The 17,426-nt window shown below is 39.6% G+C and overlaps 1 protein-coding gene across 1 annotated transcript in view; it reads left to right on the forward strand.

The window, feature by feature from the left end:
* COL15A1 (collagen type XV alpha 1 chain) overlaps positions 1-17,426 on the forward strand; it is a 120,357-nt gene that overhangs the window by 60,456 nt on the left and 42,475 nt on the right. The window contains exons 12-17 of the mRNA XM_030971734.1: positions 1,186-1,311; positions 4,955-5,017; positions 7,096-7,131; positions 8,166-8,318; positions 12,184-12,252; positions 14,611-14,655. Coding sequence (XP_030827594.1) covers positions 1,186-1,311; positions 4,955-5,017; positions 7,096-7,131; positions 8,166-8,318; positions 12,184-12,252; positions 14,611-14,655 — 492 coding nt within the window. The remainder of the gene's footprint in view (positions 1-1,185; positions 1,312-4,954; positions 5,018-7,095; positions 7,132-8,165; positions 8,319-12,183; positions 12,253-14,610; positions 14,656-17,426) is intronic.

Consider the following 17,426-nt stretch of genomic DNA (forward strand, 5'->3'; position numbering starts at 1 on the left):
TCAGTGGAAGGCATTATATGGCCCTAGTCTTTGCTTTTTTCAATATGGAGTATCTGTTCTGAAAAAAAATAAGTGTGTCTGTATGAAATGCTTTATGGTGCAGCTTTCTGGTGAGCTGAACAGCAGAAACACTGCAGCTTTCTGAGTTCATTATGGTTTCTATGAACTCCAGAATGCTCTAGCACACTGGAGGCCTCTGCTTTGTAGCACAACTAGTGATATTTTTCATTCTCTCAGATTAGTTTCTGCCTCAGGAGTCCTCTTCTGTTTCTTTCTTTTTACTCAAAAGTGCTTAATACCCAAGGCCCTTCAGGAGTCAGTTGCCACATGCTGAAAGTTAGCAATCTTGCCTAATTTAGGAGCCTCTTCAGATACCTTTTGTAGGTGACAAGACAGGTGAGTGCACTGCAGAAGGCTCTGTTCAGTGCACTGAAAATCCAAGATGAGCCTCTTCCAGATAGAATCCTGTACATGGCCTCAAGTCAGAACTAAAGATTTCCTCACTTATAGTGCCATGGCCCAAAACTTCAAGCTCTCTGTCTCTGCCTGCTAATGCAACCAGTAACACAGATGAACTTGGACATGGGAGGAAATATTTGCAAATGTACTGTTCCTCCTAAAATAACATTTCACTAATTTTATTCCATTTGTTTAATTTAAATACCTCTGCTCCTGTCCATGCAGGATAGATCTCTAGAGCAGAGGCCAGTTTTACAGCACTAAGTAGGTCTGGACCATGAGTAGGGATTCTCAGTGCTCCAGCAATAACATGGAAAAACCCTATGAAATGGTAGAGGAGAAAAAACCAACCACTGCCCTCTGTACAGTGATGGTTTCTTTATGGTGAAGTCTCTTATCATTAGATTGATCCTTGGGATACATCTGAGATCTCTACTGGGTTACAGAGAGCTGACACAATTTTTTTTTGTTTTAAATGTTTCTATTTCAATGATGTGAGGTGGCAGAGTTCAGAGAGCACAGGTGAGGGAGGTCAGTGTGACCCTATGTAAGGGCATATCTGTGAAACCAAGACTGGTTCTCAGTGAAGCAGAATGTGGGTGGAAACTCCAGCTGAGTTTTATGGCTTTATGAGCCTGAAAAGTCTATGTGAGCTTTTCCCTCTTCCACATATATAGAAATGAACCAGGCTAGGATAATTTCTAACACTCCTGCTGATTTATCCAGGGTCTTCCGGGGCCACCAGGCCCTCCAGGACTGCCTGGTCTTCCAGGAAGCCCAGCACCTGATTCAGATGTAGGACCTCCTGGGTCATCAGGAGAAGATGGAGCTTCTGGGGAACCAGGCCCTGAAGTGAGTACCCTTTTGTGCACAAAGCTTGAATCTTATGCAAATTTATACAAAAAAAAGTCTTGTTAACCAAAGCACAGCACTAATGTACATTTGACAGACAGATACTGGCGAATCTGGACCAGAATAAATAAAAATTAAGAATGCTTTTGCTTTCAGGAAAATAAATTTTGCTAAATCACTTACATAATCTTCAGGGAATTTGTAAAATAAACTGAATTTTCCTCTTTCCTCTTCTATCCTTTTCTTCAGCTAGGTAGAAACACTTATTCCTCTGGGCATGTGAAATATAATTTTACTGTAAAAAATGTTGCTAAAGTTTGACTTGCAAATAAATTCTCAGTAAAGTGTTTTTTGCAGTGAAGAAAATAATTTTTTTTAGCATTGAACAGCTTTAAACATCCTCTCTGGAATGATGAGATTAGCTCAGCTGTTGGGAGTATGGTGCTAATAAAGCCAAGGTTGTGGGTCTGATCTCTGTGCTGTCCATTCATCTAAGAGCTGCACTCAATGATCCTTTCCAATTCAGAACAACCTCTGTTTCCATAAATTTACTAATATAGTTCCCTTATTCCCTATCAACCATCTGCCAGCAGCAGTTGCTCTCAGGACAAGATTTTTCCTGTCCACCACACAGCCCTCAAAGTGAGTAACCATTTCTGTACCTGACAAGGTGTCATTAGCATATACCAAGGAAGTGTACAGGTGACAGGTGTTAAAAAGATCTCACTATTTCTCAGCTCTCTTGGAGGGGTTTTTTTTTTGAGGATAATCAATTTGGGAGTTGATACAAAATCTAAAAAGTGTTTGGCCATCCAGGTGGAAAGCAACATCTTTTATGCAGAAAGAAATTAGGCACCTGAAAGCCTTTAATATGGGATTCAAGAGTCAAGTGCATGGGAAGCCAAGGAAATCCATTATTCTCTGCATCTACTGATTGTTATATGGATGGCAGTATAAAATAAAAAAGTCTGAAATGCTGACTAGATTTCATCTAATTGCTAAACTCCCAACAGCACTCTTTTTATTTTCTGAATCCGAGACGGATCAATTTGTATTGAGGATTAAAAATGTAATTTTAAGAAAATGCGTTGGCAAGTCTTACAAAGAAGACAGTTACCCTAATATTTCATTTACTGCATTTGATGAAGTGCAGTGTTAGATTAAAAGATTATTTATAACAGCTTCTTTGCAATTCAAACTGTACCTTCAACTTTCATGACTGTGGCTGTTTCCATATCCTTAGAATATGAAGTAATTCAAATGGTCTAGGAAATAGTACTAAAATTTGCCATAAAAGAATAATGTAAAAAGGAATTAAAAGAAAATAGAGAAATAAGTATTGATTCATTTTTTTATTTTTAAAAATGAGTGTATTCCCTCTTGTGTAATGTGGGATTTCACAGGCAATAGCATGAACTACTTGTAGACAGTCAATTTTCCGGTGCAACAGAAATCATCGTTTCAGGATAGTTCCTGGGAAACGTATCTGTTAAAAAAAGTAGAAGCTAAATGTTAATAAGATTACTAAAGAACATTTTCAGAAGAATCAATCCAGGACAAATCTGCAGGCTGCTAAAGGAAAACTCCAGATATTAAGAACAGAGACCCATGCATTCCCACAATTTCAGATGACCCAAGAAACTGTCATTCTGCTATTCAAAGATTTGCACACATTTGCACACTCTGAATAAATGAAGTGAGCTCAATTCACAACAGAAATGTTTTGGTTGGGAATCCTCATTAAGTACCACATTAACACATTTGTGTTATTAAGGGTATCCAGCTGTGAATTCTAATTCCAGAAGACCAGCCAATCGCTTGAAGTTGGGGACAAGCTTAAGTCCTTGCTAAATCAAGAACTTTGTAATGTAGCACCTCTTCTCTCTACAAACATGTCTTAGAAATGTTTCAGTAAAGTCTGCATTTTATAATGGGAAATACCCCCACACAAACTCCTTCACAATGCATTTCATACTGATATGGTATTGATCTGATTAAATACACATTTTCTAAATGCTATATGAAGTTAAATTGACTCATAGCATTGTATAGGGATAGTTTCTATCACAATATTTTGAGATAGCTCACAAATGCATTAATATACCCTGACGAGAATAACAAATATCCCAGCGTTGCCTGCAAGCTACATAAGAGAGACTGTTCCAAAGCTCTTGAGGAAATTAGGAATTTTAGCATAATGAAGCCTAAAATTGCCAAGCAGTAGAGTGGAAGTAATCAGTAAACTTTAGAATAGTTATTGCTCTTAGCTCAAGCTCTTTTCTTACTCTCTTCTGTCTATGTTATTATGCCAAAATACAACATGAAAATGTTTGAAACATACTAAAAATATTTCTGATTATTCTCAATATTAAAAAAATCCATTACCTACTCTATGACTTACAGTGCATCCAAAGAGCAAAAGCAGGGTGGGGGGGGACAGAGAGAGCCAGAAAAATGAGGCTTTGTAATAATTCTGAAAGCATCAGAGGGAAACAGTGTTTTCTATCTGCTTTGCTAGCCATTTATATCCTTCCCCAAAACAGATGAATAAATAAATATTATTAAAGATCCCCAAAGGCCAGAATACAGTCCTGTAAATGTAGTCAAAGGCTTTCAGAGCCAAATTTTAAAAATGTAGGCTGTGAAATGTGCCTGTTACATTTCATGCATGTCTCGATACTGTGGGCTGGACTTCAATATCTGTCCAGATTTATTGGTTGACCCTACAAACCAGTGTGTCTCAGCCTGCTTGCTCACTCAAATGCATGCAGGATAAAAGTCATGGATGCAACACCAGAAGCTGGGTGCAGAACTTAATATACACTTTTCAAGGCAAAACTAAAGTGAAGTGTCATGAACAACATGAGCACCATCAACCAAAGAAAAGTGGCACCACCTTTTCTTCTGCAGAAGGACTCTTTAGGAGTACTGCTCCTGAAAGTGTAGGAATGCACCTCCAGGTTCAGCTACCCAGGGACACCTGGCAAAGTGAGTCTGAAAAATCCAAGTGCTTATTCAGACTGCCCCATGTGGGAAGCTGAGGCCCAGCCTCAATGTTCCCAAGGGAGGATATCACTGGAGTTTTATGGATCAAGACCTCTGTCAGCCTACAGGCTTTTCTGTTTGCAGTGACAGCACAGAAGTCTCCTGTTTGACACCATTCCCTCCATATCACAACTGCTTTTAGTGATTATACCACACAGAAACCCTGGCCTTGATTTTGTCAATACCAAAGTTTCCTCAGCTGGATCTTATCTGGCACTGACATTGCCAGAAGTGTAGATAACTGAGGTGCCTGGGGATTTCAACCCCATTGCGTCTTTTACACTGTTGTCAAAACCTGCTTGGATAGCACCATAATCTCTCATGCTAAGGTTATCTTTACAATATGCTGGGGTTTATTTTTGCTTATAATTTATGATTGTTGTATATAGTTTTCTATTAAAATACGTTAAAATATTGGTTTGATACAAAGCCAAACTCTCAGAAGAAAGAAATAAAAGTGTTAAATCTTAGTGGTGGGAGGTGCTACACATTAGTCTTTTATTATGCTGTATCATCAGTTGGTCCCTAATACTTAAACACATGTTCTAGAAATCAAGCTCTCAAGTGGCACCTGCTTTAGATTTACTGTCATCTACAGGGGCCTCAAGGTCCTCCTGGCCGTGACGGAGTGGCTGGCACACCAGGATGGAAGGGAGAAAAGGTGAGTTAAATGTCTGTCTTGCTCCTAATTCAGTGCAAATCTTTGTCAATTCTAGGCTGTAAAAATCATAAGCAGTTGTCCCTGCAACACAATAGCATCTGGCTTCAGTATTTTTTAATGAAATCCAGATACTAATGGCTTATTAGAACACATCTCAAAAGGCATATTCAGAAATCCAGAATTTCCTATTGGCTACTATCTCATTTTCTGAAGCATGCAATATTTGATATGCAGTATGAAATACTCTGTTGTGATTTGCCACTCAAAAACCAGTAGTGACTGGGCTCAGACAGGTGAATCTGGAGGGGGAAAGGGAGGGCTCCAGTTAGCCCAGCCTGGCACAGAGTGACAGCACATTATATGACAGGGGACAAGAGTCTGAAGGAGGACAGATCATTTAAATTGGCAAACAAGAGACAAAGTCATGGCCTACACTGGCTGGGCACCAGATGCCCACCAGTGAAAAGCTGATGAGTCAAGATAAGGACAGAAAGATCACTCAGCAATTACTGTCACATGCAAAACAGGCTTGACTTGGGGAAATTAATATAATCCATTGCTTATCAAAACATCATTTGAGCACCATTTTTTATACCCCACTTCAAGAAGGATGTGAAGAAAACAAAGACTACAAGACAATTTCATCCCCTAGTGAGCTTCAACAGCACACCTTACACACAAGAAATTGAAAGTAAATTCCCAAGTGTACATTTTAAGCTCACATACTGTAACAGAAATGAAAAGGCAAGTCTTAAATGGCTAGAATATTGATTTATTTTTATCTCTGGAGGCTGGAGGTTCTGAGTTGTGATATCAAAAGTCTGAGGCTGGTAAAAGTGCAGCGCACATGGGAACCAGCAGCAATCCAGAAAGTGCAGTATGTGTATTGCAAAGCAGGCACCTGAAACCCGTGTCCATTGTAATCAGTGGTGTGTGTTTTACATGGGGGAGCCTAAGAACAGAAAGAAGTCTAGCTGAAGTAAGCAGAACAGGAATCACATACTATAGGAGGAGATTGATGGGGAAAGAGAAGCAATTTAAGAGAAATTAACTTTCTTTTAAAATCATAATCTTCTAAAAAACGGGCTGCAATATTTTGCCTCACTAAGTCTGTTTGCTGCATTCTGTATATTTGATAAAAGTTACATTAGAATTGAAGCGCTATGTGTCTGCATCTGTTCAATACAAATAGGACTATTTTTCAATTTTTACTACTTTTTTTCTGAAAGCCTTGATTTATTTTATATTGTAGTATCTGTTTTGTTCTTTATTCGAAATTAATCCAGAGAAGATAACAAGAAAGAAACAACAGGATGCACTGAAAGTAAATTCCGTTTGTTCATTGAGTGACATTCAACATGGAGTTTAGCCATTGCTTTTAGAAAAAAAAAGATCATGTTACTCCTGGTACTTACTCTTTTTCTTTTCAGACTTTACTCAAGAAATATTTCTGCTGAGTGAGTAAGGACAGAAGCTTGCCAACATAAAAATTATTCCACTAGATCCAGAGCAATTCTGAAAATAATTAGTAGCGTGCATTGTCTTTCTGTCTGTTCCGTGTAATAGAAATGGAAAAAAAACAGTAGGCAAGTAAGGTATATAAAAGCAAATATTGATGAAATCTTGATTGCAACAGAGGAACTTTAAAATATTCCTAGTCATCACATCCTGTGTTTAGAAGGGTGACCTGTACAACTTGAGCAGGACCAGTTTCCATTTCTGTTATAGCCCATAAGAATTTTGGCACTTATGTTCAGAAGCAGGAGGATGTGACCTGCAATGTTTAATTCTCTGTGCTCCAAATCCTTAAAATATGCAGCAATAATTGAAATACAATATTGAGTCCAGTCAGCATAACAGACCAGAGCTATCAATGTGTTATTGTAACACCTGAATTACAGATTGTTTACTTTTTAACTGAGAGGTCTGAGGTTTCAGATAAAGGGCTCCATGTAAAGGACATCAAATTGAACAACACAGAAATCTGTGAGCATTTATATTAAGGAAAAATACCATAAATGTGCTTTTGTTGCATAATGGTCTTATTATAAGTATGCACAATTTATTTTCTTTTACAGGGTGATCAAGGTCTACCTGGTTCTGCTGGTCCAAAGGTAACAAAAAAGTGTCTTTATAAAATGACAGTACCACTGTGATACAGCACATTACTGAAAAGGGCTGAGAAGTCTTGGAGACTCTTATTGTGTAACCTAAGTTTCTCAGCTGGCCAGCATGCTTCCCTATGAAGTGTCCTGTAATCAGGTAACCTTGGCTGGACACGGCTCTATCACCCCCTTCCAAATTCGACTGGGGAGAGAGAATAAGACAGAAAGCAGCTTCTGGTTGAAATAAAGTGGTGTTTACTAAAACCAAAAGGAAGTGAAAATTTCCATGTGTATAAGCAAAGAGAAAAAAAGTTTAATCTCTACTTCCCATCAGTGAGTAATATTCAGCCACTTCCTGGGAAGAAGTTGCTCTGGAAGGCAAATACTATAAAACAACAAATGCCCCCCATTCCTCCTCTCTCCCATAGCTTTTATATCTGAGCTGACATCATATGGTACAGAATACCCCTTTGGTTAACTTGGGTCAGCTGTTTTTACCTAGTTGGGTCTCCTTCCAGGGTATTGCCCACTCCCAACCCACTTGATGGGAGGAGGGGATGAGAGAATTGTTAAGGAGACAGTGCTGATGATGTGCCAGTGCTGCTCAGCAGCAGACAAAACACTGGTATATTATCAACACTTTTCCAGCTACCAATGCAAAGCACAGCACTGTGAGGGCTGCTGGGGGGAAAAGAAACTCCAGCTCAACCAGCACCAATACACATGATCAGCAGGTTGAGAGGGAATACACCCTCTCTACTCTGCCCTCATGAGAACCCATCTGGAGAGCAGTGCCCACCCCTGGGACCCCCAGCACAAGAAAGGCATGCACCTTGTGGAACAAGTCCAGGGGAGGGCCATGAACATGATCGGTGGATGACCTCTTCTGGGGGATGTTCAAGGCCAGATTGGATGCGGTTTTGAGCTACCTGGTCTAGTGGAAAGTATCCCTGCCCATGGCAGAGGGATTGAAACTGTGAAACTACTTATTTGCCTTTGCTTAGACATATTCCGTATATCAATAGTCTGAATTTTTATTTTAGGGTGATACTGGAGTCACTGGATCAATTGGCCCCAAAGGAGAAGCTGGCCCTATTGGGTTTCCTGGAAAACCTGGACCGCCTGGACCACCTGGGCCTCCTGGACCCCCTGGACCTCCTGGACCACCAGGACTAAGTTACAGCTTGGGATTTGAGGTATTTTGCTATTCTGAAGTTTGTTGTAAGTATGGATATATTTCCTCCAGAAGAAACACAGTGTGATCACCTGTATATTTCACAGGTATTTAAGTATGAATTGATGACAAAGTAATTTGTTCTACTTTGAAATTTGCCAAGGAGTGTAAATACAGAGACACATATTGCTTATTTCTGACCTCATGGTCTGTTCTACTTAGGACAAAAATGTTCTATTTAAAATATAAAATTGCAGATGTTACTTTTTCTACTTCTGATAATAATAGCTTCATCACTCAAAAGTATGACATCAGGCCAGCTCAAGATGAGCTTTACATATCATTTGAGAACTGCTCATTTGGATAATGTTGTTGGAGCAGAAAGTGGTTTTTCAGTAAAGAAAGGCAAGGGAAGAACACTCAGGTTCAAGAATTAGAGCTGCTGCATTAACATCTTTGTGAAGAGAGGCCAAGAAAGTGTCACTACCAATATTCATATTTGTGTCTTCACTTTTTTCTTCCTTATTTTCCATGCAGTTTTCAATTCTAATTTACCTGTGTGGCTCAGCAAAGTCTTTCCAGAGGTTTTTATGTCATGGGATATAATCGAATTGGCACAGTAACTCAGGGTAGCCTCATCAGAGAAGTAAGAATGTTTGACCAAAATTACTGGCCCTCTGTAGAGCAGCAGCAGTAAAGTGGTGGTGTTTAAAAGATACCAGTTTTCCTACACATTTCTCTTAGTATCTACTCCAACTCTTTTGTATTTTTCTTTTCTTTACTATACAGACACTTTGAGGTGCCACAGACGTGACCACTAGTGCTTGTTTAGAGACCTAATTTGCTTTCTGATATCTGATTAAAGTATATTGTACTATATACACTACTGGTTAATAATCTCACTGATGTCAGTGAATTTCAATGGACAGAAATCTCTCTATCAGTTCACAAGTTCTTAATTGCCAGCACTGAAACTGTTAGCAAGAAGCAGCTTGAAGTCTAAGCAAACAGTCCTTTGCCTTGTCTTAGGCACACTACACTGGTACACAGTCTCGCCTGAATAAATACCTAGGTGTCTCAGAACGAGTTAAGGACCACTGGCTAGCCACATCTTCATCCCAGGCCTGGTCTGAGTTTTAGCCCAGAATGATAGCTTCTCTGACTTAGAGTCATCTTTTGTGACCTCTGAGGACCCATTCTTTAAGAGATTCCCCACTTTTCACCATTAGTACTATTGGAGTAAAAGTTAATGTGCCCTTATTATGTCACCAAAGAGTTCTCTCGCAATTATGTGCTGAGGATCAAGCTCTGCCACTTTTAAAACCTAAGTCTCAGAGGAGAAAACTTAGCAGATGAGCAGGGAAGGGTGAAAACTGGGAGTCCCCACTTTTATGGATGCAAATGCAGAAGGATTTGAGCCCTAACTGCAGTAACAGTATCTTGACCGGCTTCATCTTGAACTTTATGTAGTCCAAAAAAATCGGTATGATTGTCATTTCCCTGAGAGGAATACTACTTTAAACAGGCTTGCTAGCTGTAGCTGATCTTTTGGATGCCCACCCCTGCCATCTGTTGAGGCAGCACCATGGTCTGCCAGTTTGTTAGGGTGACACTACCTTTTGGTTGGCAGTCTGTTTATTGCAGTAAGGCTGTTTCTGCAAAATACTCCTGTTAGCACTTGTTAGCATCTGTGATCAGCTATGTGCAAAAACCAAATGGCATGGTGTTTGCTGGCACTTATGCTTGCCAAAAGAACAGTTTGAGCTGCAGAAGGTACCTGGTAAATCCATTAAAAACATGCAGATGTCAAAAGAGATGACGTGTTATATAAAGCAGGCATCAAGCACTCTCTTAAAGGGAAAAACATACTGGCATAATGCAGTCAAGGGAAAGGGCCCAGAAACACAGTGTGGTTTACCCTCCACAGCGAGAGTTTGCTTAAACAGTCCAAAGAGAATAAGAGTAGATTTTCTGTTGGTGTTTGATACACTGATAGCTGATGGAGGAGCAGAATGAAAGTCTGAATGACATTAAATCAATCTCAGGTGAAGTTGCACAAAAAGTCTCTCACCTTGGTCCTCCAAAAGGAAGGACTTGATTCCAGCTGTGCATTCCTTCTGCTTCTCTTACTCTTGTGAAGTTGGCAGAAAAGGTCAGAAGAACAAGATCTCTCTTTTTCAATGGAGTCAGGTCAGATTATGTTTTCCATACCTTTGGTGTTAAGCTGTCATTCAGTAGTAGCTGAAAGTGATCTCACCCTTCCCCTTACACCATCTCCTGAGAGCACCACAGCTGGGCTAAGCTGGGCCATTTCAAGTCACTAACTGGCAGAAATCTAAGTGGGCCAGGAGTGGGTCCTCTAGACATGGTAAGCTGATACAAGGGCTTGCTGTCACTAGGAGGTGGAGGTTCTCCTTTGCTCCTCTTCCTTCCCCATCTGCAGACATTCCTGGCACATTCCTACCGTTCGCATGCACTCACATTCAGTATTCCATCAATTCTTCCACAAGCCAATTTAATCTACTAAAATTTTAGAGGACACTCGCACCCCAAAAGTAGCATATTTTCTGCCATTTTAACCATCTAAAGGAAAGTGAGGGGATTCAACGCATGATGCTGATGTTGCAAATGAAGACTGTATGGCTGTGAGCAGGGAAATAAAACAAAGATTAAGATTTTCTCTTTCAGAAAAAGGAAACAATTAAGCCAGCACAGCTGGAACTAAAACTGCAGCTAAAACCAAGTGAACAGTTCCCTGCTGGCATGGCTCATGCAGATGTTTCGAAGAACAGTCTGCAAGTTTGGACTAGGCACAAACCAGGGGATAGGAACATGAGAGGTGCTGGGCCTGAAACAAGTAATTGTGGCAGCTGCAATTTTATTTCTTTACTACTTTGGAACTGGCAGCTCCTGCTTCTGCCATGTATCTGTAATGTCATAGAACAATGAAAGCTGGAGGGAGGCTTCTGCTTTCTGTGTCGTTTCCTTGAAAACTACTAAAAAATCTCCATGGGAAATAATAGGTAGTCTCCTCTCATGGACTCCCACTACAGAGAGACTTATTTCTGAAGTTAGCAGAGGGCAATGGAAAAGGACAGTGGGCTGGAGCAGATGACCTGTAATGAAAGCCTCAGGGAACTGAGCTTGCTCAGTCTGGAGAACACTTAACCTTAATCTCTGGAAGGTTCCAAGGCCTGAGTTTCCAATGCCCTGAACAACTTGATTGGAATTCAGTGTTGACATTGCTTTTGACGGGAAGTTGGGGCGGGCAGCCTCTGAGAGACCCTTCAACATAATTAATTCTACAATTTGATGGTGGAATTTTTTTCTGCTCAATTTCAGAAAGCAGTATCTTAGGCAGGAGTTCAATATTTGACTGTGAGAATTGGAAAGAACCTCTATTGATGAAAAGTGATTGCTGCCTTTAAACTGCAAGTTCTCCCTGACATAAATCAGTTTTGGTAACCCTTACTAGTCATTAGTGTTTCAGTAGCTGGGTGGCAGGTAAATGCTACACAGAAAAATACTGCTTAAAAGCGTGCTTAAACACAGTACAAACTGTCTCACTTCTGCTTGATGCTCTTCAGCCTGAAGTGCTAGAGCAATGGTGGCAAGTTGGCAAGACAGTAAAGACCAGAGTTTCTGTAAGGATGACCAGCATGTTTTTAATCACATTTGAGCAAAGCCTATCTCCAGAACATCATCCATTTTTCTCTGAAAAAAAAAGTTAATGAGAAAAGATTAAAATATTTATGCCTCAGTATGTTTCCAGTTTTTACAGAACTTCAGAAAACAGAGCAGTTGGAAAAAAACCAAAACAACACAACCAGAAAAAAAACCCAGAAGATAAATTCTTAACTTCTGTAGCATTTTGTCTCTTCCATTAGGATATGGAAGGATCAGGTAGCATCGACCTGTTAAGTGAATCAAGAATTCCCAGACCAAGGGAACCAAAGGTGAGTGGATGTTTTAAGGGAGGGGAGTATAAATTGTTACTGAGTTGTTTGGTTTGTTTTGGGCTTTTTTCCAAACAGAGGTTTCCTCCATTCTGCTTTTTGGAAACATATAGCCCCCGTCAGCTATAGTTTGAGAGTCACTACATTGAAATGGATTCACTTGCCCTAGAATGTCATTTAAATAACTGTGTCCTCCAAAAACTCTGAACGGCATTTCTCTGACACCTCATTAGCTAGTGATTTTTTTTTTTATTCTGCTCTGGTATATTTTTGAGATATCAAAGGGTGAAATAAGGGGTTTTATGTTATCTAGCTCTTTGTTTCTCCCTTCGCCCTAATAGATTCCTTTCTCTCATATGAAAGTGACTCACACATATGAAGATTAAACTGAAATGTTATAGTTTGACAAACAAATGTGCGTAATACAACATGCCACTTTTAAACTAAAAAATTTTTCCCAGTAATATGGAAGCAATGTCACAGAAAAAAGGTATGCTTTTTTCTCCATCATTGTGTCTCAGGAGATTTTTTGCTAGTGTGGGCTACTTCAGTCATCAAGTAGGGAACATGGGAATATAATCTATTGGTATCAACCAGATCATTTGGATTTATTGTCATTCTTAACAATAGAAGGAGTTCCAGTGGTTTAGTCTGGCAACAAAAGGAGACAAAGGCACCATCCCATAGCTATTTAATGAGTCTCTGAGGGGCAGCTGCAAGTATGATGAAGCTGAACTGTCCCTTGTAGTGCCAGATGGTGCAGCAAGGGACAGTGGTCACAATTTGGAGGTTGGGATGTTCAGGCTAAGCCTTAGGAGATGGCTGTTCACTAGAAGGTTGGAGCAGTTGCCCAGGGAGGTTGCAGAAGGTCTGGTCTTGGAGTTATCGAGGCTTTGCTGGACAGAAACACGGCTGACCTGATCTGAAGCTGGCGACAGTTCTGCTTCCAGGGGGTGATTGGGTTAGATGGCCTCCACAGGCCTGTACAATCCTATGCCTGTGAGTCCATGAATCATCAGACACCAACAGAACACTGGAGGCAGGAGTGACTTTGAGCAGCTCTTTATTGTGTTGGTTTAAAGTACTAGTAATTGTGAGTCACTGAAACTGTAGCTGATAGCTTAGAGAACTTTGCCACCTCTTACGTCTTTTCCTAGATACTAAAAATAGTACAAAAATACTGTTACAAAAATAAATATTGAATCTGTTCGCTGAAACAAGTGGGTATCCACAAGCAGGGCCAAAATTTCACATTCTGACCTGCCTTAGTCACAGCCTTACTCTCACATTGGTTTTATAACAGGCATTGTTTCCAAGTCACTCAGCTATAAATATTCAAAAAATGTCTTGTTGCAGTTGAACAAAATTTTCCTGTTACTGCTTAATTACTCTGCAAAGTTTGAGTCAGTACAGAAGAGAGATGAGAAAAAGGAGATAAGAAAAATAAGAATTTTGCTGAAATTATGAAAATGCTTTTACATACTTACTGGTACTGCACTATCAGCCATTTACACCTTATCACAACTCCAGAGTACCCAGTGGCGCTTAAGTGAAAACTGAGAATCTGCTTCAAAGGGGGTTGTAACTCAAAACAGCTGCTAAGAAATTAATTACATTTAGTGGCACTGTCTTCATATCTGTTGAGATTTCTATTAATCTTTTATCAGAAAATAGTAATTGGGTTTTAAAGGAGAAATATATTTTTTTTTCTGACAACTCAGCTCTCGTTTACAGGGTTTCTATTTTTTTCTTCCACAGATCAGTGTAAAGTTTCATTGGTGTTTTCTCATTATTTAGTAATACTGTTTATATCTGCCTTCATGTTCCAGATAAAAACAATTCAATCACTTTGTCAAATTCCTTTCTCTTCCATTCTATTTTCTACAATGTCCAATAATGAACTGTTGTCCATTTTACCATCAAAGAGCCATAATTGTTCTTTACAACCCATGTCACCATATAGAGATGAGAGGAATTTGAATTTCCAAATTATTTTTGAAACAAACCTTTTGGGAAACTGCTTTTAAACCTAGCAAGACTGTGTTGCCTCTAAACTGGTAGCATATCTTAATTTTAGCCAAGAATGCAAATTCAAAAACTGTAAGCAGTTGAAAGCAATACATCACAACAAATGCTAAATTTGGACAAATTTGTTTCTAATATTTTCTAAAAATATGTATTGTATGCAGTGACAGCACTAAAGTTGTATTTGTAAGAAAAGGTGCATTTTATTGCTCTCCATTAACACTACAGGTCTCCAGCATTGTTTTTGTAACAGTCATGGTAGCGAGTTACATTTTTTTTCTGAAAAAAAATTATTTTGAAGTGCCATGTGGATTTACAAGTAAATTTTTATAGGGTTCTGCAGGAAGACCTGGACAGCGTGGACCATTAGGACCAAAGGTAAAAATAATTGAAAGATAACCTATATTGCTTTAGTATATTTTTTTCATATTTTTAAATTTCTATATTATCAGAATTTGCCTAAACATAGCAGCTTTCCTTTAAGATTCATATACAGATTAAGCTGGGACAAATTTTGTTCCCATTTGCACTGGATATCTATGCAGAATGTATAGTATTACAATTATTTCACCTCCAACAAGAGCAGTGAGTAGATACTAACTGGGCTATTACATTCCATCACATCTTTGTTAAATTTTTTTTGGACATCTGGCAATTTCTCTTTGTTGCTCATTTATATGTCACTCTGGTCTCAGAGAGGTTACTTGTATGCTGTTGAAAGAGAAATCTGCATGAGGAGGCCTTCTGATCCCAGAAGTGATAAGAAAACATTCTGGAAGGCCCTGGGGGGAAGAAGGGAGGAGCAATGACTACTTTGCCTTGGTTTTATTTGAGCTTAGAAGTGCCTGAATTTTTGCACTTTGATGCTGCTACTGGTTGTGTAACCAATGAGGCAAAAAAATGGAGAGATGAAAAATCACAGAAGAAAAGGGCAGATTTGCAGAATGGGTCTCTAGACAGGAAGAGGCTTTTCCTATTCCTATGTAAAGCTCGACTACCACTCAGGTTAACAGTACAGCATGACAACACCTTAAATGTGAAGTTAAAGAAATTTAGGGTATTCATTGCCCTGGGAAAGAACAGTAACATTGAAAGAGCGGGAAGTGGAAGATGAGAAGTGGCAGCGCCCATCCTCTCACTGTGAAATTTTCACCTGAACTTACACGCAGCACTAATCACTGACTGCCCATTGCCAGCAATAACTGCCCACACCTAATTCATAGCACAACAGCCACTAAAGATCTGGCCAGCCACCTCTGTCTAAAGTCTGTAAAGCTCAGCTTCTAGGGCTGAAAAAGTCCCTCCATAGTGTACTGCTCCTGCTGCTGCTGGAGCACATTACTTATGAGTGAAAAGAACACAATTTGCACAGCACGTGTTGGTGAGTGATACTGCAGTGGACTGGCAAGAATAGATGTACTCTCACATGATGCTGCTCTGTGCACATGTGTAGGTGCCGAGTCTCCACGCTGACCGAAAAAAAATTTTTAAGAACTTATTCTCTGCCCTTAGCTAGAAATTTTGTGTCTAAGAAATTCTGCTTCACAAAGACTTCAGAAATTGAGGCAGCAAAATTCCTAGGATTTAGGAAATGGGTTGGAGTAGTAGAGATAGTCATAAACCTTGGCCAAGAGACCTCACCATCACCTTGGTTTAATCATGAGTCATTCTTCCCCAAGACACAGGAGAAACAGAAAGGAACATGCCTGACATCTTACAAAACCAGGTATACTATGGCAAAATTAATATAAAGTGGTTATAATACACTATCATTCTCATGGGGTTGAATTTTACACCCACTTTTCATGATTATAAATGACTTCACTAGGCAACAGTGGCAAAATACAACAACCACCCACTTCCCAAAACCAAGAGCTAATGCATCACGAGGAATTGAAGGTATAGTTCTGTTTCATGCATCTTTCATCCTTCAAACACCCCAGACAAGTAGAGCTGTCAGAGAAGACTAGCTATGATCAAATTTTTTCTCTTTCCTAGCAAGTAAGCATGGATCAATCCAAATTCTGCTTTCACTTTTATTATTATGAAAAGCAGTTTTTGTTAAAAAACAGTCTATAGTCTTCTTGAATATATGAACTCCCAAAAAGCGGTAAGCATAAACATAACATTTGAGGCAATGGCTGATTATCCCAGTTGATATTCTGTATCTCCAAAGAAATAAACTAAATTGGATGTTCTCTGTCTGTTAAAAAATTGAGGAACTGTGTCTATTTAGAGCTAAAATCCTGCAGAATCAGTGCCAAAGGTGGAACAGTGCAATGTTCGTTATTTCACTCATGGTTTGATGCAGTGCCTGGGGAGGTGGAGAGAGCAGCAGTGTGAGAGGACTGTGTTAGCTGGCTTGGAGGCAGATGGTTAGTCCTTTGTGGAGGCACAAGGTCATGGCTGCCGTGGTAGAACTGGGGAATGTTACCATGAGCTGATTTCAAACATCAGAATGAGGCTTCAGGAACATGGCTTGGTCAATGCTCAGCAAAAATAATGAGTCGTGACCACAAACTCTTCAGATGTGGGTGGCAACTGGGTGATTAAAACCTCAGAACCAAATCACAAATGTATGCCAAGCATCACTTTACCAAAAATATGCCATATTTTTACTGATTGTTTTACTCCATTGGGTTCCTTTGTTTTTAAGGACAGTAGCATACATGTTTAAAATCCTTGCAATTACTGCTCACTTTAATACTAGAGCCCTTCTGTGTCTCTGTTTCAGCGAGAAAGAGGCAATATAGGTCTCCCAGGTTCAAAGGTGGGAAGTTTATTTAACCTGATCTAAAACTTCAGTTGTTTCTTTCCTCTGTTTCTTTTCATCTCTTCATGCACTTAGTGAATGCACTTAATGAACATCTCTTGCTCTGTCAGCACATTAAAGCCCAGGGTGGCTTCACAAACCCCTTTCTCTGGTGAATTATGAGTATCAGGAGCCAGTATAACCTGGTGCTTACGACTTCTGCCTAAAATGTGGTGGTTAAAATTGTGTTTAAAAATTGCATCTAAAAGGTGCTTGTCTTCAAAGGCATCTTGCGAAGCCCTGCACATTTTCACCAGAAGGAAGATTAAAAATCAGCAAAGCTTAGACAGAAAACTAACATCCACGTATCTCTGTTCCTTCATATGGTGGTGTGTAG

Source organism: Camarhynchus parvulus, chromosome 2 (genome assembly GCF_901933205.1).
Source record: "Camarhynchus parvulus chromosome 2, STF_HiC, whole genome shotgun sequence".
Taxonomy (NCBI): domain Eukaryota; kingdom Metazoa; phylum Chordata; class Aves; order Passeriformes; family Thraupidae; genus Camarhynchus; species Camarhynchus parvulus.